Genomic DNA, 21,937 nt, shown 5'->3' on the forward strand with positions numbered 1-21,937 from the left:
TTCTTTGTCTGTGGTAAAGCAGAGCTTGGTTGCAGCCAGGAGCTCCTGGGGCATCAGGGCCACTTCCAGCTCCCCCCATCATTTTTTTTTTATCATCCCTCTGCAAAATCACCAGGCTGGGAGCAATGCAGGGAATATCAGTTTTTGGACAGGGAGAGTTGTGTGTTTTCGCTTTGCTTTGCAAGCAGGTTGCAGTTTTAGGAGAAAAAGGGTAGGTTTTGCCGTGCTCCAGCAGAAAGGTGCAGGCAGCAGGAGAGACTGGACTGCCTGTGCCTGCCTGCTGCCTGTGGGAACTTGAGGCAGGGTTTGGGGCTGAAATCTGGGATTTGAGGCGCTGCCCTCTGTTTGCACAGGGGTGTGGCAGGCTCAGGTAAGGAGAGCATGCCCAGACACACTTCATGCAGCTGGAGGCTGGTTCTGCTGATTTTGGTGCATGCTGCTTTTTGGAGATGTTCATACCCCTGAGCAGCAAAGAGTTAATGTCTCTGCTCCCTTACAGACTTCTTTTTGGCCCACATCTAAGCCTAATTAAATACATATCTACAAATAATTACACGGGGGTGTGTGTTAGGGATATATAAAAATATCCTGAGTTGGTGATTAGCTTTAGGCTTGGATCGATGAATGAGTGGTTGAGGGTGGAGGGGACCTTGGAGATTGGTCCGACCCCCTGCTCCAGCAGAGTCCCCTTGAGTGGGATGCTTGTGAACTCTGGATCGTTTACCTCCAACACTGCATTCCTTTGGTGTGAAATTTCCAAGGGGATTTTTTTAAAAATTGAGGTCATTTGCTGCTTGTTGTGACTGTGCACAGAGCCAGGACCCACTCCCTGGGAGATCCCCAGTGGCACTGGCACAGCCCTGCAAATGCTGATTTGGAGGTGAAGGACTAAAACCCACCTGATGTGGGAGCAGGGGATGGAGAGGATGCTCCTTGCAGCCACTGTCCCCAGCCTGTGGGTGCTGGCTCAGGCACTCATGGATTCTCCCTACTCCATGGAAAAGGAACAAGCAGCTGGAAAACTTCCCACAATCCAGAGACTTCGGAGGGGAGTTAATTGTCATTGATTTATTGGTGGCTTTAAGGAAAACAATCTTCGAATGCTGAAGCTTAATATGACAACAGCAAAACATCTGGTAATGAACAAAGCTGAGGAAGGAGTTGGGAAAGCTGCTGCCTCTTCTGGGTCACACTCTGAACCTGGGCTGGCCTGGTCATGGCCACCAAAGTGGCATCATCCATCATCTGATGGAATCTGGAGCTCCTTGCTGGCAAGAGAAGCATTTGAGATCATGGGGATTGTTTTAAAACAGCATGAAGTTGTGATACATGGCTGAGCAGCCCTGTCCCATCCCTGTCGTGCTGTGATGTGTCATGGGCAGGACCCAAACCATGTGGGACCTCAGAGCCAAGGCTTTGGGGACTCTGAGTGTGGAGCTGGGGCAAACTCTCTAACCCTGCTGTGTCCCCTGTTCTTTCTAGGAGCCTGGTCCTGCTAAGATGGCTGTGACCAGCAGCAACATCCCCAGTGCCGAGAAGGTCCCTGCCACCAAGTCCACGCTCTGGCAGGAAGAAATGAGGGGCAAAGACCAAGTGGACGGGGGCAGCGGCATCAGCCCGGCACAGAGCCCCGTGCAAGGCCAGGCTGGGGCTGCCAGCTCCCTGAAGGATCCCCTGCTGGACAGCAAGGAAGGTGAGGGGCAAAGGTGCCAGCACTGATGTGATGCCATGGTGACCTGGTTCAGGCAGCTGAGCTGGCAGAAAATCACTATAGAGGGAGAATTTTTCCCTGGGTTTGATTCCTGGAGCATTCTAGCAAGGAGAGAGAGGCAGACCTCGTCCCTGCTGTGTGGGGACTAGTGTCAGGCATTACAAACTGGAGTTCAGGAAGGAAAAAGTTGGTATTTCATGCTGGAAAATCACAGTGTGGGGCCCATTCATGCCCTGGCAGAGAGATGGGGCTGCCTACCCTCACACTGGGAGCAAAATGAGAGAGAAAATGCCTTTTCTAGCCCTTCCACATCCCCACTTGGGCACCCAGAGGGTGCAGGACCATGTCATGCTCAGCCCAGCCATCCTGGCTGCCAAGCACTGAGCTCTGCTTCCTCCTCCAGCCCTGTTTACATTTGATTTCCATGATGATGCCCTGGAAGATGCTGGATCCATGGCATTGTTCTTCCTGGAGCAGTGGGGTTGGGTGCTCTTCCTACCAGGCCATGGACAAGTCCCAGTGCTGGGGCCCTTTCAGGTGGGGGAATGCTGCCCACTCAGGTGGGGAATGCTTTTCACCCACTCCCACTTGCCACAAGTGAGATGTCCATTGCCTTGCACCCCTAGAGCTGTGATTAATGCTGGGCTGGGGAGGACAGAGATGGAAGTGGGTGCAGAGCAGTGACTGCAGCCACCCAATTCTTGGTTTGAAGGTGTTTCACCTGTGCAAGCCCAACCCAAGGGTTGGACCAGCATCCTCAGTTCCCTGCAGACCATCCCACTGTCTCTGTGGGCATGAGGGAGAAAAGCCAAGGGTGCAAGAGATGGCACAGGGCTGGGGCCAAGGCTGTGCTCTCATTTCCTGGCCTTGTCCTGGGTAGAACTGGGGTGTTTTTTGTTAAAAACAGAACTGACTTGAAACCAAGCACGGTGACTCCTCTGTCCCTTAGACGAGAGCTCCATGAACGGAGACCGGATAGACTGCGGGCGGAAGACGCGTGTCGAGAGCGGGTACTTTTCCTTGGAGAAGACCAAACAGGACTCGAAGCTGGAAGAGCAGCAACTGCCGCCCCCGCCGAGCCCGCCCAGCCCCAGCACCCCGAACAACAGGTACAGTTATCCCAAATCGCCCTCACAGGAGCATGCCCAGCCCTTTCCTTCCCCAGGTACCCGATCAGGCGACCGAATGATTCACAGCTCCTCTCTGAACTCCTTGGACTCGAAGAGCAGTTGCTCCAAGCACAAGGACTCCAGCAACAGAGATGTAGGAAGGGGAGCTGAAAAATCGGGGCGTCCCCTTTCTTTTAAAGCCAGCCGGCAGTACACCACCCTGGCCGACGTTCCCAAGGCCATTAGGATCAGTAATCGTGAGGCCTTCCAGGTGGAGAGGAAGCGGCTAGAGCGGAGAACCCGGGCTCGTAGCCCTGGGAGAGAAGAAGTGGCCCGGCTCTTTGGGAATGAGAGAAGGTAAGGGATGAGTGGCTCATCTCCTCCTTGCATGCTTATAGCAGCACCAGGGTTGCGTCCTGGCCACAGCCTGGATGGAGCAGGTGGAATTTGCCAGGTGAAGCCCCTTTGTATTCCAGTGCTCCTGCATTCAAGGATGCTCATCCACACCAGCCAGGTGGTGGGATGTTTTTAGTAGTGCCAGCGGGCAGGTGTCGCCCTACCTGGCTGCTCTAGGGACAGCTGGCTGAGGTGGGTGATCATAGTCACAGAATCAAGGAATGGTTTGGGTTGAAAGGGACCTTAAAGCTCATCTTGTTCCATCCCCCTGCCACAGGCAGGGACACCTTCCAGGTTGCTCCAAGCTCCATCCAGCCTGGCCTTGGACACTTCCAGGGATGGGGCAGCCACAATTTTGGGCAACCTGTGCTAGGGCCTCCCGACCCTCACAGGGAAGGATTTCTTCCTAATATCCAATCTAAACCTACCCTGATGTTCAGTGGTGTCGGGTGCCCCTATTTGCCACGCAGCCCACCCTCCCAGCCCGCAGCGTGGCACATGCTGGCAGCCAGCACCATTAATTAGGTGAGTTCTCTAAATGGTGTTAGTGCCAGGTGTGTTACGCAACTGCCTAATGAGCTGAGAGAGGTTTCAAAATGTCACAGCATTAATCTGGGAGAGGAGGGAGAGGCGGGTGCAGCGCCAAGGCAGGGCTGCAAAACAGCTCAGTGTGGAGGAGGACGGGGAGGGCGTCCGCGTGTGCCGGCGCGCAGGGTGCTCTCCGGGAGAGGCCAAGGACGGGCTTCACTTGCCCTGAGAGAGACACATTTGTGCAGTGAGGGCAGTGGAGCACACTGGGAGACAGGCCCTGGGTGAGAGGGCCGCCTGCCAGTCTGATTTTCCCGCCCTGGTTTTCCTCCGGGCATGTTCTCTCTCGCACGGTTTCAGCAGCAGCTTCTCCTCTGTTTCTTCCCAGCCCCTAAAGGACTGTTTTCCAGCCTGGCTTCTGAGAGCTGGGAGCAGGTCTGGGATGTACAGCACAGCTCTGTGCTGGTGCTGCCGGTCAGCAGGAGGATCCCAGACCTGGCCCAGAGCATGCACAGAGAGTGCTGGACTGGGAATAAATGAGAAGAGCTCAGGTTTGGCTTTCTCTGCCGTGGGAATTGGCCTTTCCCCAGGATTGAGGAGGAGGATGCCACACTGGTCCCTTGGCCACCCTGGCTGGGGACAGGGCTGAAAAAAGGCTGGTGGCTGCTGGTTTGCAAGCTGAGCTGGTGCTGCCTGTGGGTGACATCCTGTCCCTGCTGGGTTTGCTTGCACAGGATGCCCTGGCCAGTGCCTGTCCCCAGTGTGACAGGACAGTGCACCCCTCCAGTGCCAACAGTCCCTTGCTGCAGCTCTGGGGTTTCATGCAACACTGGGATCATCCTGCACAGAGCTGGGGAGCAGATTTACAACAGATAGCAGGGCCCAGGAGAGGACACTGCTGCCAGAGACTGTCCTTTTTTAATGTCAGCTCCACTCATTGCCTGCTGGCGAGTGCCTTTTCCCAGGGAAAGTCTGCTTTTCCCAGCCCAGCTGGGGCTTTATCAGTATTGGCAGGAATTTCCCTGTGTCAGCCCAGAGCCTTTATCAGAACAGGATGGGTGTAGGGAGAGGAGCAGGCACTGCACCAGGCACTGGGGACCTGCTGCCCATGGGGCTGAGCCCAGTCCAGCATTTGGGAGGGGGTGATGGCAGAGTGGGGTGATGGCAGAGTAGGGTGAGGGGTCCCCATCTGCAGGAGGGATTGCAGCCTGTGGTGCTGGAGGAGCATGCTCTGAACAAGGATGGTTCAGTGGGTGTTTAGGGATGGGCACATTTGTTTTCTCCTCCAGTAACCCGGGAATTGGCCTGTGCAGGTGGTGTGGGTGAAGAAGTCCTGTGTCCCAGAGCTGGGACACCCATGTTGGAGCTCTCAGGTGGACTCAACAGGGTGCAGAGACACGGTCCAGCGTCGCACCAAAGAATTAACATTCCCCAGCACCCTGCTCAGCTTGGCTTGGCTGCTTTTTAAACTTGAGTTTACTTAGTCCCCATATCCCTCTCATTTTTCTTCTCTGAGCTCAGACTGTGCTGTTTGAGGTTGAGCAGATGCAATAACTCACTTCCATGCTGTGGGGTCGGTTTTTTCCCCCTGGTTTAACACCATTTCTAATAATCCTTCTCAGTAACCCACTAACATGTCAGGGGACACTTGCCTGAAATCACGTGCCCCATGCCAACCCCAAAAGCACCAGTCAGGCATTGTTCAGATCTGCTTTTCAGTGCAGCCAAACAAACTCACTCTGATTCTGTTGGTATTTTCAGCTCTTCCTCCCATTTTTTTGTGTAAATCAGTGCAAATGTCAGAGCTATGGATGGAAGAGAATTATTTTAGGTACCCAGTGCTGCATCCTGAGTGACACACCTTAGGCTTAGCTCCAGCTAAAGCCGTTTGTCAAGGCTTTTCCTCCTGCTTCCTTATCGTGAGAGTTATTACGTGACTTAAGTCCAGGAATTTTCCGTGTTGACCATTTGTACCTGACTCTGCCTCCACGCCCCATGCAGACGTCTGAGCTCACAGCCACTCAGAACCAGGAATCAGAAAACAGGAGATAATCTCCCTGATTTTGGCAGAGCGGCAGAGTGCGAGTTCCCTCTGCTGGCACGTGGCAGGACAGGGCTGTGGCACTCACTGGGATGTCCCACTGGCCTGGGGGAGAGGGGCTGTGACCAGAGAGGTCGAGCCATCCCCAGTCTCCCATCTCAGAGCCATCCCTAGGGCAGAAGAGCAGGGGCAGCTCTTTGGAAACCCTGTGGATGAACCTTGAAGTTTTGAACACAAAATCACAGCTGAAGTGATCTGCAGGGATGTGCTTGGACATCAGTCCCCATATCCCAGCGGGGCTCTGCAGCTGCGGGGATAAATCCTGGCACATCTCAGAGGAGGGTGCCAGCAGTTTTGGGAAGGAGACCACCACTGGCTGGAGGGTCCCTGGGGTGCAGAGACCCAGAGCCCCTTCCTCTGGGTGTGCAGCTGCAGGCTCACCCATCTTCTGCAGCTCCCTGGGGAGCACCAGGATTTCTGGTTGGCAAGCTTGGCTTTTTTGCACAATTCCAGGGGTGCAGCCTCTAAATCCACAGCTTTCTCAGTTGACCCCATGTTCTTCTCACGCTGGCAGGAGTCCAATGTGGCATCTGCCAGACCTCCTGGAGCAGTGTGATCAGGGGCTGAGGTGTATTTCTAGCCCTAGTAAAGAGCAGAACTGCCTGAAATCACTTAAAAGACTTTTTTCCCTCAAATTCCTTCTCTGGAGCTTCTTGAGATGCAAAGCTCAGCTCTGAATTCTGCTTCTCCCCATACATAGGAGTGTCTGCTCTCCCAAATATAGGGTTTTTTTCCTTATAAAACTATCCTCTTCATACTTGTGGGCCTCTTGGGAAAATAATCCTTTCTTTTCCTGACACTCGCTATCTTTCTTGCTGCTAAATAATGAATGAATCCAATAAAAACAAGCCCTTTTTTTCCAATCAAAGAAAATCACTTTAACGATAGCTCGTGCTGGTTTTTAGAGCTTCCCTTCCCACTGCACACCCCCCACACTAACAGCCAAGATCTGCAGCCTGGGTTTAGTGGCCTGGAAAAGATTAACAGCCTGCATGGCCGAGGAATTCCTTGGGATGAGCTTTTGTAGTTGAAAAGCACTAAATGGCACTGCAGCTTTTAAAATGCTTCTTCCTACCTGTCCCAGCCTCATTTTGTCCACACAGAGCTTCTGTGCAGAGGGAACAGCTCTCTCTGACACGTTTTGGTGGGGAGGAGAGCCCTTCCCTCCCCGTTCCCCCAGGATCTCTGGCAATAACATCTCTGAAATGTTGATCTAATGGGAAAAAGAAAGATTCTTTCCTGTAATCCAGATGATATTAACCCTTGGGGCTGTGATTTGGTTGCAGTGATTTATTTTTCTCCTCCCTTTTTCAATGACGAATGAACCGGAATGATTTTGATTTTGTTTTGTATGTAGATACAGATATATAATTTCCTCTTCTGTTCATTCATTTTCCAGCCTTGTTTTCTTCCAGGTCTTGTTGCTCTCCACCTTCTCCTGCTGTGTTGCTGTGTGACGTGTCCACCTTTACTTCGCCTGCTTCGCTACCATCTCATCTCAATCTCAAGCCGTAGAACAACCTGGTGGTGCAACCCCTTTCATGAGAAATCAACCTGCTTTTGATTTTGTTTTTATGGTTTTGTTTTTTTTTTTTGGTTGGGTTTTTGTTCTTTATTTTTCTCCTGATTTGTTTTTTTCTTCAGGCCTTCACTCAGTAGGGCACAGACAATGTTAATTCATGGATCTCTTATTTCCTCCTGAACTGAGACTCAGAGAAGGCTGGGCCACTGTAAAAAGGGTTAAAAAATTGGGACTCCAAAACAATTCCCTGTCTGTCAGTGAATGGAGAACATGGATTTATGTTCCACAGCCTGGCTTGTGTTGAACATCTCACAGGCAGACTATCCCAGGGAAACTGGGAGCTCTGCACAAGCCCGGGATCTGCCCACTCCCAGTTTGCAAACTGGGAGGTAGCAAGGGCTGAACAGATGTCCTGTAGAAGCATCAAAGATCTTTGAATTTACAAAGCAAAGTCTTCCCCACCAATTTTGTCCCTTCTTCTTTAGTTGTGTCCTGGCAGCCTTGGCTCTGAGCAGCAGTGGGGGGGCCCCAGCCTCCCAGGGGATGTGATGTGCTCAGACTGTTCCTCTCATTTATGGAATTTGGTGCAAATGTTGGTTGAAAACTGAACATTTCATGGTTTTTGAGCCTTTAACCTGCTGTTCCTTTTTGTGGGAAGTGTTAAAAATGGGGTTTTTTGGATAACCTGTTTCCCCTTATGTGGTTGCCGTTGTGATTTTCATGCATGTCAGAGGTTTACACAGAGCAAGCAACACCGAGGTTAAATGTGGTACAAGTGGGTCCAAATTTTGTGTCAAGAAACCACCTGGATTGAGCTTTGTGGGGAGGTTTGAAATGGACCTTTAAACCTCACAGCTTGGAGCACAGCTGGCATTTGCTGGTGGTGGGTTATTGCTTCATGTTCCCAGGTTATGATTAAGGACCTGAGGTTGATTCTTGCCTGAACCCCTGGGAATGCAAACTCAGACACCAGCAGGTGCTTTGCAAGTTCCAGGGCTTCCTCTTCTGTGGGTCAGCGAGCAGCTTTTCATACTGAACCAGCACTTTTAATTCTACCTGTAAAGGCCTATTTGCTCATCCTCAGGAGCATCCCATTTGTTTTTATCCAGGGTTGGCCCCTGCTCCATCCACATTTCTTCACGGTTCTCCATCCTCAGAGACACAAGTGCCACGGTGTGATGGGCCACCAAGGCAGTGTCTGAGAGACCCAAGTTGTGCTCCCTGCTCTCCATATTGGATTTACAGCCCAGTTTAGAGGAGGGAATGGCCCCAGGTTTTTCAGGGAATGCCCTGCCATGGCACAGGGTGCTCCTCATCTCATTCCCCTTCAGCTGGTGCATCCTGCAAGCCAGACCTGTGATCTGGAGGCAGCTATGGACAGTGTTCACTCCATGCAATCCTGTGGCTGTTCCCTGTGTGGGGCTGAGTTTTTTAGAGGGTACCTATTGCAGTGAACAGTCTGGGAAAACCTGAACCCCCTTTATTTCTGCACCCCAGCTTGGTTTGACGTATCAGTGCTCTGTGGCCTGGGGGGCCATCAATAGCTGCAGTGCTAGAGGAGAGAGCCAGTGCTTAAGCCAAAGCTGCCCCACAGTCCCTGCTTCCCAAAGGGCTGTAAAATTCACAAGTAGAAAGTTACAGGTGGTTTTGCAAGGGTTTTCTAGTTATTGAAGGTGCTACCTGTGGAGCTAAGTAGTGTGAAGATTTTTTCCCACTTTGGCCGTGGGTGAAAGGATGTGTGTCAGGGGTTTTACCCTGGATTTGGGCACACTGGAGCCCGCAGAGGAACAGGGACCAAAAGCCAGGTGTGCGTGAACACCGGGTCAAGCAATTCTGCAGCCTTAGATTTGTGGGGTTGTACAGCTCCGCTCAGTTGCTGCTCCTGTGTTTAAACCTTCTCTGGTTTCCCCTTTCTCTCTCTGTTTTCCAGGCGATCCCAGGTAATTGAAAAATTTGAGGCATTAGATATTGAGAACGCGGAACACATGGAAACGAACGTGCCGGGAGGGGCTGCCCTTTCCAGCGAGACGCGGCAGGGCAGGAGCGAGAAGAGGGTTTTCCCACGGAAACGGGTGAGCTGCTCGGCTGAGGTCTCCTGCTGGGCTTTGGGGGATGGCACCTGGGATCCTGCACCACAGGACAGAGCATTCAGCTCTAGGGTTTGTCCCTGGGTGTGGATCTGGAGTCGCAGGCAGCTCCTGCGGGAGCCACATGCTGTGTGTGCTCAGTCTCTGCGGGTTTGCCACTTGCTGCTCTGCTCCCTTGGCCCGGCTGTAGATCAGAGTGGAAAATCAGGCTGTCTTTTCTGCTTTCTCCAAAATATAAAGGGAAACTTCAGATGTGGTATGACCAGGACACATCAGGATGGGGTGAAGTAACAAAAGAAACAGGCAGGTTGGAGAGTCCCAGATACGCTTGGATATATTGGGAACAAATTAATGCCTGAGAGGACAAAAAATTGTATTGCCAAAGAAATGACATTTGTTCTGAGGCTGAGATGCCCCTTAAATAAAGCAGATTTTTATGCCATGAGCCAAGAGAGCAGGACTCTGTCCTAGTTCCTGCGCTGATCTGGGCTAATTCTGTTCACACAGGACTTCACTTGCGAAGGAGCGGCCGTGGGCTCCATCCTGGACGTGTCTGCATCTCCCCTGTCCCCACATCGCCGGGCAAAGTCACTGGACAGAAGGTCCACAGAGTCCTCTATGACGGTGAGCCAGGGGACCGTGTCCTCTGCCTTTTGGGAGGACATGAGAGGCCTTTCTCCAGCGGATGCAGTGCAAACTGCACTGTCTGCTGCTTTCCTCACGGTCAGCATGTAGGACGTGGGTTATGCTCACATTTGGAGCAGGTTTCAGTGACCCGGGTCAGATGTGACCAATCCTGTGAGTCACAGGGGCTCAGCTGGAGAAGAGCCACACTTTTTGCCTGCTGCAGAAATTAAAAGACTGAGTCTTGTGAGGAGCCCTTTTCCTCAAAGTACAGCAGGAGCTTGGGAAGCAGCCCCGTTTTGTTTGTTATCTTCCCCTGGAATACCCAATTTCCTCGATGCTTTGCTTGGTGTTTTAGACCCTGATGCTGTAGGTCACCCTGAAGGTGCTGGGGTCACCTTGCCTGGCCAGAGCTCCTTTTAGTCCTGTGCTGTCCCCCAGCAGAGGCTGCAGCAGGGTATTTCCAGCTCAGCAGTTTCTGGACTTGGACCAGCCACTGGGTCATGACTGATGCATTTTCATAGAATCACAGAATCCTAGAATGTCTTGGGATGGAAGGCCCCTTAAAAATCATCTCGTTCCAACTCCCCTGCCATGGGCAAGGACACCTTCCACTCAGCCAGGCTCCTCAGAGAGTTTTCAGAGAGCCAACACGTCCCAGTTTTCTGATGCCACTTCCTTGATGTTTATGCTGTTGGAAGTGGGTGTGAGTGGGATGAAGGCTGCAAGGAAGGGCTGAACCTGCCCTCCTGAGCTTTCCTCCCTTTGCATATTTCAAATGCTCACCAGACCTGGAGGCAAACAGTACAGAACAAACACAAAATACTCTCCTTTCCCTCACCACCCTTCTGCAGGGACAAAATAAATACACATGCTAATCTCTCAGATAAATTACAGAGCTACTGTAAATACAAGTTGCATTTTTTGCGGACAGACAGCTTCTATTCAAGGACTTATCAGAATAATGCAGTAGCCGCTGTTTCTGGAGCTTTTTGGGTAGACTTGTACAGCCACAAGAGTGAGTTTTAAATTCTTGGTGAGAATAAAAAGGTGCAAGAAGTGCATATGAAGTGGCAGTGCACGTTATCTAGTGAAGGGAAGAAAATCATGCAGGTTTACATTAGGTGTTAGGAAAAAATTCTTCCCTGTGAGGGTGGTGAGGCCCTGGCCCAGATTGCCCAGAGAAGCTGTGGCTGCCCCATCCCTGGAAGTGTCCAAGGCCAGGTTGGATGGGGCTTGGAGCAACCTGGTCTAGTGGAAGGTGTCCCTGCCCGTGGCAGGATGTTGGAACAAGATGATCTGTAAGACCCCTTCCAACCCAAACCATTCCACGATTCTGTAGTTCAATGAATTACTTTCCTTTGTGTTTTTGTGGGGCGGGACTGGGTTCCCACCACCCTGGGATCATTCACATGTGGGATGTGCTGCCTCACAGCACAGGTTTGATTGAATGGGCTTCCAGACCCCAATTTCCATTTCTCCCCTTGCTGTAGCCAGTTTCAGACACTGCAGCTGGATTTCACACACTGCTGTCCTTTTTCCTCCTCCTCTCTGCAGCACGTGGAGCAGCTGGAGGAGCTCAGCCTCGAGGGAGTGAAAGCATTTCCACCACATCCTTCCCTGTACACGGGCAGGGCTGGGAGGAGGGTCTGGCAGCAGTTATCCCACGCTGTCTTGGTTGCTTTTCTCAGGGATTTGACATCCCCATGTACCTACTTTGGAGGAAAGAGCAGGTGTTGTTTGGGTGGTGCAGGGCTCAGATTCCCTTTATTTCCAGCCTTGGGAACTCAGCCTGTTTTGAACCCTGCAGCCTTGCATCAACAGCACGTAGTTTTTCTTTCATAATATATAACAGAGGGACAAAACTGCCTGAAGTCTTGGTAATTCACTTTTCTCCTTCCTCTGTTGTGCTGGTGGAGCAGTAGGAAATGGCAAGAGAAAATGGTAGGATGGGAGCAGCTGAGTATACCATGCAGCAGGTCTCTGCTCCTCCTGGGTGCAAACATTTAGCCACCACACAGTGTAATGGTGCAGTCTGGACTAGATAACCTTTAAAGGTCCTTTCCAACCCAAACTGTTCTGTGATTAAATTCTGTGAATTTAACTGTTGCTGGTCTCTTTTATTGCTGCACTGTGTTTTATCAAGTCACTTCTGTTGCCTTCTGGGTGCAGACACTTCTTCCCTCTCCTCTAATCCCTCTCTCCTTTCTTCCAGCCCGACCTACTGAACTTCAAGAAGGGCTGGTTGACAAAGCAGTATGAGGATGGGCAGGTGAGTCAGGGGGAAGCTCTTCCCTTTATATCCACTCACTCCAACATCCTCGCTGTGCTGGTGGCACGTGGGGCTGCTCTTGGCACTGACAGAGCCCCTGATGTCCCTGCTGGGTAGATCAGCCTTGGAGTGAGAACTGCTGGTCCTCTGTCCTGGGGAGGTTTCAAAGCCCCACAGGTGGATATTGTATCGTGGGTTTCTAGGGAGCCAGGGCAGCTTGGATAGCAGCGCTGGTTTCATGTTCCTGTTTTCTATTTATCAGTCTCATCTCCCTTGCAACCCAGTGACCTCTTTGGTGTCAGTAATGAGGCTCAGGTGAAGTCTCCTGAGTACCAGGGAAATGACAAGGCCAGTAAATAAATAAATAAATAAATCCCTCTAAGTTGGCACTGAGGGAAGCAGCTGATGCTGTTTTCCTGCTGTCTGTTCCCGAAGGGATGTGGGATGTGCTGCTCCATCAGAATCTTAGTCATGGGCGCTGATGCCGAGGCAGCATGGATGGTCCTGGCTGTTTGCAAACTGTCCCTTCCCTGGATTTCCTTCCCTGGATTTCCTTCCCTGGATTTCCTTCCCTCCTGCTCAACTGCTGAGGGAAAATGAGGGCGACTTGCCCGTGGCTGTGAGTGCCATGGCCTGGGCTCTCCTGTGGGTACTGGGGCTGAGGGCACATCCATAGACAGCCGAGGGGGAACTGGCCACTGGATTGTGCTTTATTGACTGAAAGCTGCCTTAGGTGAGCCTGTGCCTGGATGGGAGCATGCAGGAGGAGGATTTGTATAGAGTAAGGGCCAGGAATAGACTCCAACTCAGTTTCTAGGTACTGCAGATAAAACATGAATGTTTTACTGCTTTTCTTTTGTTGTTGTTAAGAAGGTTTTAAGTGCAGTCACTAAAAGCATAGTCTTGCAGTGGAGCTGCTGGGAAGGCTCCGACTGCCCCTGTGGCTCTCACCCTGTGTCACTGTCACACACAGGGTTGGTGCTGCTGAGGGTGGAGCACTCTGTAGTGTGGCAGCACCAGGGAATTCAGGGTCCTGGTGGTGCAAACCATCACTGTCCCTTGCCTTGCTGCCTGTTTGGGTCTCCCCTTCCTGTCAGGAGGGTCTCAAAGAAGCTGAGGGTGGAGCTGGGAGGGGAGAGGCATTGAGCTGCTTCCCTGTGTAGCACCTCTGCCAGCTGACCTGTGACGAGAGCCACTGTGTTTCCACTGGTGGGGAAAGGAGCAGGATTGTAACTGCCCCATCTTGGTTGTTTTGCAGTGGAAGAAGCACTGGTTTGTGCTGACTGACCAGAGCCTGAGATACTACCAGGATTCGGTGGCGGAGGAGGTAAGTGTCTTCCTGTCCAAGTTCAACCCATCACTGCACACGGGGGAGTTCCCAGTTCTCCCAGACTGCCCCCTGGCAGGCTGCCTTCCCAAGGTCCTGGAGCATAGCTCTTCAGGGCTTTGTGCTTCCCAGGGACCTGCTGTGCCTCCCTGTGAGGCCACTGCACTTCGGGGCTGCAGAGCTCTGTGGCTTATTTTACCTCTTCCCTCTGCAGGCAGCTGACCTGGATGGAGAAATCGATTTATCCACGTGCTACGATGTCACTGAGTACCCAGTTCAGCGGAACTACGGCTTCCAGATCCACGTAAGGAAAATGGGGGGAGGAGGAAGAGTCTGGCTGCAGGACAGCTGATGGGGATGCTCGTCCGTGACAAGGGAAACGTGTTCCCAAACACCCAAAAACGGCCACCCAGCAGCCCCCAGAGTGCTCCAGAGAGCTGTGGCCTTGAGTTTGAGAGCCATTTTTTTGTCTAGGGGAAAGGGAAGGAGGAAAGGCAAAGATTTGTTTCAGCCTTAGGATCTCAGCTGTGACAAAATTAGCCTGATTGCTGGGAAACACTAATTCCCACCAGGAGCATGCTGGGGGATGGAGGGGCTGGGTGCGACCTCTGTTTGGCCAGCAAGCAGTGGCCCAGCACTGTGGGCTTGGGACTGGGTGCAGAGTGGTTTTGGGACAGTGCTGATGGGTGCAATCATCTGCTCTGAGCTGTTCCTCCTCTGTCCCTAGACAAAGGAAGGGGAGTTCACCCTCTCTGCCATGACGTCGGGCATTCGCCGCAACTGGATCCAGACCATCATGAAGCACGTTCGCCCCACCACTGCTCCTGATGTAACAAGGTAAGGGGGGAGTGTAGCAGCCTCTGCAGTTGTGTGGTTTGCTGTGCAGGAGTAACGCTTCCCTCATCCCTTTTTTTTTCCTGTTTCTGAGCCTGTCCGTTCCTGGAAGCTGCGGCTCTTTCTCACGTCCCTCTCTCTGGGCTTAATTTGGATACACTTTGTGGGGACGCTGATATGCTGAGTTATTCTTACATGTGCAGATTTCAAAGAGGGTTGAAAATGTGGCTTTAATTTGTGCATAGGAATATGAAACACTGTTTCTATATCAAGGCTCCTTTGGATTCTCACCAGGTATTGTGAAACCACTTGGATTCAGTTGTGCTGGGTTCCCCCTTTCCTCTGGCTACTGTTCTGCATGAGCTGCCCAGCCCCTCCACGGGTCATGACAGCAGGAGCCCAGGGTTCAATTTAGAAGCTGTTTGGCTCTGATCTATTTTAAACTCCAGCCAGCAAATCGTCTCCCCTCCTCTTTTGATCTTCCAGAAGCTTCCGCAGCTCGTTCCCCTTACGCGTTAGTAATGCTGTTGTCTCCTCCTGTGTCAGTGCCAGAGGAAGGGAGCCCTTGCATCACAGAGTACCTTCTGTGGGTGCTTGTAGCTGTGGGTACAGGGTGTTTGATGTCCTCACAGCTGACCCTGCTGGCCACACTCATATGGGCCACCTCTTACAGGCTGTGTGGACATGGCCACACCACTAACTCCATCTCCTGTCCTTACTGTAGCTGCAGCGAGCAGGTTTTTGCCAGGTTTGTCCCCAAAGTTCATGGAATGACTCTTCTCACCCGGTGCTGTTGACCTGGAAATGCTCCAGCCTCTCCTTCCCTATCCCACTTGGCACTCAGCCACTGTTTCCCAGCCCTGCCCGAGCTCTGGTGGATCTCGCGGGGATCTCAGGGAAGCCGCCTGTCTCCTCACTCCTGTGTATGTTTGATTTCCATGCAATCCCAGGAAAAACTTCTCTTTGAAACTATCCGTGCTGAAGCCCAGGTTGGAAAACTGTGTTCTCTCCTGTATTAACGTTCTGTGGTTTGTATATCTCGTGATTCACTGCATGCTCCTCCTTTTCTGCACCTCGGATGAGAAGTCCTGCAGTTTCCATTTATTTTTCTTTCTTTTCTTCCCCCCCCCTTCCTTTTTTTTTTCTTTTTTTTTTTTTTCTTTAAATAAAAGCCAGAGAGAAGGGAAGAAGCAACCTGGTCTTGACACTTGATTTCCCCACACTGGTATCTTCCGATGTGACTAGATATGAAGATGAAGACCAAGGAAATTTGAGGGGACCTCTCTGCCTTTAAAGAGCCAGATGTGTTTATGGTTGCTCACAGGTTACTGCAGCACGATAGTCCTGTGCTCACTGTCTGCACCTGCTCCGAGCCCACACAAAGTGGTTTCACTTGGCTTTCCCTCTTGAGAGGGTCCAAGCGCAGGTCCCGGCTGGGCAGTAACTTGTTACGCTGCACAAACAGACTGTGAATCCATCCTGAGCTGGGAAAAGGGAATTATGTGTGTGCTTCTGTCGTTTCCCACCGAGCTGGTTTTGGTTGGGGTGGAGGCTGGCGTGGGTTAGTCACGTTGCTGAGAAGTCCTGTGCTGTGTGTGCAGCAGGGCTGTGTTCACCTGGTGTGGGGTTATCCCAGCGCATCCCACCTGGCTTTGGGATGCCATTACATTCTGCACCCGGGGAGTGGCTTGTGAAGGGGGCTGCTGGAAAGCTGAAGGACAGACTGCCCAGAGTGGCAAACGTTGGCACAGTGTGGCCGGGGTGCAGGAGGGATGTTAGTCCAGGTACTCGGCGTGCTGGGAGGGTGATGGTGTTCACCCCGTCCCCAGGGCCTGTCCCATCCTGCACGCTCCTGCAGCCCTTTGCCGTATCTCATTAACCTGCTGCCATGTCTCCACCGAGCCAAACACACCTTTTCTTGGTTTCTCAAGTCCTAATGACTGTTTATATTGCTGTCTGTGTCAGCACCCAGCACGGGGAGCAGATGCTGTGCTGCTGCCTGCCCTCAGCAGTGTCCTGCTGTCTGCAGAGACACTCATTACACTCTGCTAACTATGACAGGGCAAATAGAAAATACCCCCAAGAAAGCACTGGATCCATATTTAGCTCACAGCCTTGGTGAGGCTGAGCTCCCCAGTGCTCCCCCAGTTCCCTGCAGCCTTCATGAGCTTCTTGCCACAGTGTGCTCAGCTTGCAGCTTGCACTGCTCCCACACCCACCCCTATTAAAAAAAAGCCTTTTTATTTTGACCTATAAATAACATTTGGAGGTGAAGACCCCCCCCCTCCCATGTGATGTGAATTAGTTTGTCTGGGATGGAGGAGATGTGAAGTGTTTGAGCAGAATTCATAGCCATGGGGCACTTGCAGGAGATGAAATGAGAAACTTTGGGTCAATCTCCTGAGTCTCTTCACTCCGTTCCCAGCAGCTGTCCCTCCACTCCCTGACACACATCCCGTGCCCTTTGGAAAGCAGTGGAGGAGAAATGAGCTTGTGAGAGATGTCACCTCTAGAAATGCTGAGATTCTTTCATGTGGGATTTAAAGCAGCATAATTTCTATGTCCCAACACCATCTGAGGGGCCCCGGGACCCCCATTTTTTTCTAACACTCATCTCCATATTAAGACTCGGTCTCATCCCCGTTTTACTTCTTCAAAATGCAGCTGTAATCACTAACTGACTCCAGATTGAGAGCCTGGCTTTAGAGTCGTGGTTGAGGAGCAGCAATGTTTCATCGTGGTGCCTTTTGGGTTTATTTTATTAGCTGCAAGTGACAGCGCTGAAGAAAGAATTATCTCTGAGCTGGTTTTAGCCTGTAACTGCCAGAGTTTCTCAAAACCCAGCTCTACTGAGCCTGTGGTTTGATGGTGGATGACAGTGCATCGGAAGATACTAGCCTGGGCCCCACGCAGAGCCATCTCTTCTGCTCCATCCTTTGTTTTGGGCATATGCACATCCATGAGGTTGTTGGCTATGGGAGCTGGGGTGTGTTCTTGAGGTCGGAGAAGCCCTGGTGCTGCTGCTGCTCCCTGTCACGGCAGTCTCGATGCATGTAGTCCCAGAGCCTGCAGTGAAGGGCCCAGGGAGCTGCTTTCCAGCTCTTCCAGAAAGCTTGTTGAGGATGTGCTGGAGGCTGGAGCCCGGGGGGATGCTGTGGCTGGAGGAAGCAGGGAGAGCCAGGAGTCAGCCTGAGCAGAAGGGCTGTGCCTCAGGAGGCATCTCGGGGGGCTTCAGACAGCAAAGAGGGTTCAGCAAGTGCTCACCATTCCTTTGGGACAGGCTTCCTCCACAAACTTAGCATACTGCTGTTTTCTGTTTCAGTTTTGATGTGCATGTTACAAGGCTGGCATGTCCACATTTAATAAGCTAATACTGCATTATGGATTATCTGTAGGTTGGAAATGGTATTGTATTCCCCTGTTAACTTCCCCTGCTTGAGAAGTATGTCTCCCCCCTCAACCCACCACCCTCTAACTCAGCACTAAAAATCATTCCTTGCTTGAGAAATCGGCATTTTCAGTGATTTCCAATGTGTGTTGAAGAACTTGCTCTCCTTGCTGCACTGACTCCTGCACATACAGGATGCATTCCGGTGCTGGGGGGGCTGCCCATGAGGCTGGGTGCCCCGGGGGAGGTCTCTACCTTCAGTGCAGATAGTGACACGGAGAAGTTTTCGACCCACTAGTATTTTTCCAAGCTCGAGGGAAATCTTCCCCTGGTTTCCCAAGACCTCTTGGAGCTGCTCTGTACTTCCCTGCCCCACAGCTCCAAAGCCAGCCTGACTTTGGTGAGATTGGTGGCATCCTCCCTGCAAGCACATGACTGTGGCCCTGTTGACCGGCGGGTGTGCATGGAGCCCCACAACCAGGGTGCAAGGAGGAGCTTTTGGAGCCTCTTCCCCCACTGGCAGCACAGTTTGGGGTCGCTGCCTTGGCCACGGGCTGCTGCTGGGTCGTGGTCACTGGCCCTGGTGTGGCTGCTGAGGAGGAGCAAGGTTGGGATCAACCACTCTCTGGGGGCTCAGGAGCAGCTGGGACCGCTTGCACCGAGGCTTTGCACACCAGCACGACCCCGGGGAAGGGCAGCAGAAGCTCCTGCACCCAAGAGGCGACAGGAGATGGAGGGGCAGAGGGGCACCCACATGGCTTGGGCTTCCAGCAGCCCCTTTCCACCCGGCTCTCCGAGGCATGCATGGGAGCGCCTGGCCATCTCCAGCACCCACTGACACTTTCCTTCACCCTCTCTCTGTCCTCACAGCTCGCTGCCGGAAGAGAAAAGCAAAACAAACTCTTCCTTCGAGACTGGTCCAAAGCCGAGTGAGAAGCCAGATGTGGAGCAAGCTGAGCTGGACCCGGAGCAGAAGCGGAGCCGTGCTCGGGAACGCCGACGAGAAGGACGGTCCAAGACCTTTGACTGGGCTGAATTTCGCCCCATCCAGCAGGCCCTGGTGCAGGAGCGTGCGAACGCTGCAGACTCCTCAGCCGCCTTCCCCAGGGACACCGGTGCCACCGACGCCGACCCGGGAGAGCTGGAGCGGGAGCGGGCCCGGCGGCGGGAGGAGCGGCGCAAGCGCTTCGAGATGATCGACGCTGTGGACGGGGCAGGGTCGGAAGAGGCACTGAGGATGGAGGTGGACCGGATCCTGCCCGTCCCGGCAGACATCAAACCGCAGAACGTGCACGTGGAGATCGAGCAGCGCTGGCACCAGGTGGAGACCACCCCGCTGCGGGAGGAGAAGCAGATCCCCATCACACCCCTGCACCTCGCCCACACCGAGGACCGGGACGAGGGGCTGGCGAAGCAGCACCTGACCACGCTGCTGGAGAAGGAGGTAAAGGGGTGTGCGGGGTGCAGGCTGCCTGCCAAAATGGCCTCCAGGCCACGGTGGTCGCTGTAGGAAGTCTGGGATAGGCTTAAAAAAAAGCTGCATTTATTGCTGCCTTGTAGTAGCAACAAGTAGGGATGCTGTAGGTCCTCTGGGAGCTGGCAAGGCACAGATCCATGTCCATTCCAGTTCAGCTCTGCCGGCAGCTTTCATGTTCCCACGGTTGCAGAAAGGGCTGTTCTTACAGCCTGGTACTTCCTTGCCCCCTCCCAGCCAACGCAGCCAAATCTGTGTTGGTTTGTAGCCACTCTATGTCTGATGAGATGGGTACAATCGAGGTGTATCAAACAGACCCCATATTCAAGCTCTCAGTCCTGTGTGCCTCTGCAGCTGCAGATTTGTGTCTGCAGTTATAAACTGCCTTGAGTTGTAGCACACGCCACAAAGGTTCCCTTTTTGTGGAGCCTACATCAAACAGTGTTGCAATTTTAGGAAAAGAAAGGAGGAGATTCAGCTCACTTGGAAGAGGTCCATGCCTGGGATAACAAAGGTGGTTGTTAGTTGGGATTAAGGTGTATTAGCAGGAATGAAAGGGGTGCAGGCATGGAATAACCAGGAGTATCAGCGAACTGAACCGGGCAGGGATTTGCCAGGGTCGTGCCTGGCACGAGCTGGTGCCGTTCATCCTTTGCTGCAGTGAGCTTTACGAATTACACTAATGCACAATTTAGTTCCTTCGGGGGGAGGGATTTTTCCTGGCAAAATGAAATCCAGATTCCAGAGCAGAGCAGAGCAGTGGTGCCATCAAAAGCCCTGTTCATTCTACTCTGTGTCCCCTCCAAGACACTTGTTCCTTATGGCTGATCCCCTGCCCACTCCCTGGACGCTGTCTCTGTTCGTGTCCCTGCAGCTGGAGCAGAAGCAGAAGGAGGCCCTGGAGCTCCTGGAGCAGAACCGGCACCTGCAGGACCAGCTGAAAGTGGCGCTGGGCCGGGAGCAGAGCGCCCGGGAGGGCTACGTGTTGCAGGTAGGAGAGCAGGGAGGAGAGAGAGATCCACCTTCCTCTGCACCCGAGGGGGTCCCCGGTGGGCTTCAGTCTGGGGTGTTCCTGGGGGCATCATCCTGGGTGACACAGGGACGTGCACCACTGAGCAGTCTCTGAGAGATTTGACCTTCTTGCAAATGTTGCTAGTTCTGTAGCTTTACCAGAATCATATGCTGAACAAAACCTCTTATCTGGGATGGGGTAGGAGGTAGCATTCATTACCTATTAGCATTCCTGAGGGAAGACAAAACACAACTGTGGTAGGCACAGGGACCTCAGCAAAGTCCACCTCTGATCCATCCCATACTGTGTTTGCCTCTGCAACAGCTGTCTCCCCCTTTCTGTTCCCCCTCAGGAAGTGGGGTGCAGACAAGGCTTTCCAAGTATCCTGTAGGCCAGCAGTTGCTCCTGGCTGGGGATTTTGTGTGACAGTTACATGGGCAAACACAACACACTCAGGCGTGTCTCCCAGGCATGTTCCCTGCAGCCAGAGCAGGATTTGCACGAGGACAACCTGGTGTCTTGGGTCACTTTGGTGGTTTCTTCTGTTACAAGATGCCTTTCCTCAGCTAAGCCTAGAAATGTGTTTTGGAGGATCTGGCAGAAGAGACAGGATGGTCTCTTGGGAAGCCTTTCCTCCCGTCCTCCAAACAAAGTGAACTTTTCCCAGCCCTTCCTTTGGGAACATCCATGCCAAGAGGAGCTGTGACACCCACAGGGCAGCTTCTATCTGCTCTTATGGGTCCACAGTCCTGTTCTGTGGAGGGGCAGCATTTTGGCCTGCTCAAATCTACTTGACCAAACTGGCTGTGGATCAAAGTGCCTCGTGCGTGGCCAAACCCTGCGCTCTCGTGGCAGCAAAACCGGTGTCAACACCAAACCTTAAGTCCTTATTTCTCACAGGAAAATTTCCCCTGAAGAAGTTGCACAGGCAGTGGAGCCAGCCCTGGGAGGGGGACATCCTACCTTCCTTGCCCATGATCTCCCAGGAGGAGTTATTAATTCATTTTTTTCTGGAGTCTCTGAGCTGACAATGCCTGCTTGGAGGAGTTCCACTTTCACTTGGCAGTGCTGGAAGAGTAACTAACTCCCACTTCCCTGGGGCAAAGGCATCCAACCTCCCTTTGCCTGAAGCATGGAAAAAAATCAGGGAATGGGGCTAAAAGCTGGATGCTGAATCCATCATCAGATTGTCTGTGCTTAAGTTGGCCATAGTGCCTCAATATGAGGAGAGGTAGCAAGAGGGGAAGTGTGCAGAGGGGCTGGGCAAATCATTACTGCCCTGAGCAGTGACCCAAACTGGGACCTGGAAGTTGGAGAGGGTTTTTGGAAGGGTTGGAGGATTTTGCCTGCTCCAGTTTAATTGTTCTGGGGATTTCCCTTGTGTTTCCTGGGAACCAGAGGGATTAAAATCCTATTGTAGAAGGGAGTAACCCCACCAAAATGTGCTGGGGTGGAGGGAGTGGAGTCACTGAGGAAATTCTGCAGACCCAGACTGCAGGCAAACATCACAGCATTTTTTTTGGACAAACCTTCAGAATTTCATGTGCCCCCA

General features: G+C 52.5%; 1 protein-coding gene across 5 annotated transcripts in view; it reads left to right on the forward strand.

Annotated features, from left to right (window-relative positions):
* MPRIP (myosin phosphatase Rho interacting protein) overlaps positions 1 to 21,937 on the forward strand; it is a 67,568-nt gene that overhangs the window by 25,016 nt on the left and 20,615 nt on the right. For 3 of the 5 annotated variants that reach the window (XM_027656785.1, XM_027656786.1, XM_027656789.1), the window contains exons 5-15: positions 1,483 to 1,693; positions 2,661 to 2,820; positions 9,298 to 9,439; positions 9,962 to 10,078; positions 12,294 to 12,350; positions 13,609 to 13,677; positions 13,892 to 13,981; positions 14,405 to 14,514; positions 15,462 to 15,539; positions 18,770 to 19,343; positions 20,248 to 20,364. In XM_027656785.1, the coding sequence (XP_027512586.1) occupies positions 1,483 to 1,693; positions 2,661 to 2,820; positions 9,298 to 9,439; positions 9,962 to 10,078; positions 12,294 to 12,350; positions 13,609 to 13,677; positions 13,892 to 13,981; positions 14,405 to 14,514; positions 15,462 to 15,539; positions 18,770 to 19,343; positions 20,248 to 20,364 (1,725 nt within the window). The remainder of the gene's footprint in view (positions 1 to 1,482; positions 1,694 to 2,660; positions 2,821 to 9,297; positions 9,440 to 9,961; positions 10,079 to 12,293; positions 12,351 to 13,608; positions 13,678 to 13,891; positions 13,982 to 14,404; positions 14,515 to 15,461; positions 15,540 to 18,769; positions 19,344 to 20,247; positions 20,365 to 21,937) is intronic. The other 2 variants (XM_027656787.1, XM_027656788.1) reach the window with 2 other exon arrangements.

The sequence above is a fragment of the Corapipo altera genome, unplaced genomic scaffold, assembly GCF_003945725.1.
Source record: "Corapipo altera isolate COAL_440 unplaced genomic scaffold, ASM394572v1 104, whole genome shotgun sequence".
Classification (NCBI taxonomy): domain Eukaryota; kingdom Metazoa; phylum Chordata; class Aves; order Passeriformes; family Pipridae; genus Corapipo; species Corapipo altera.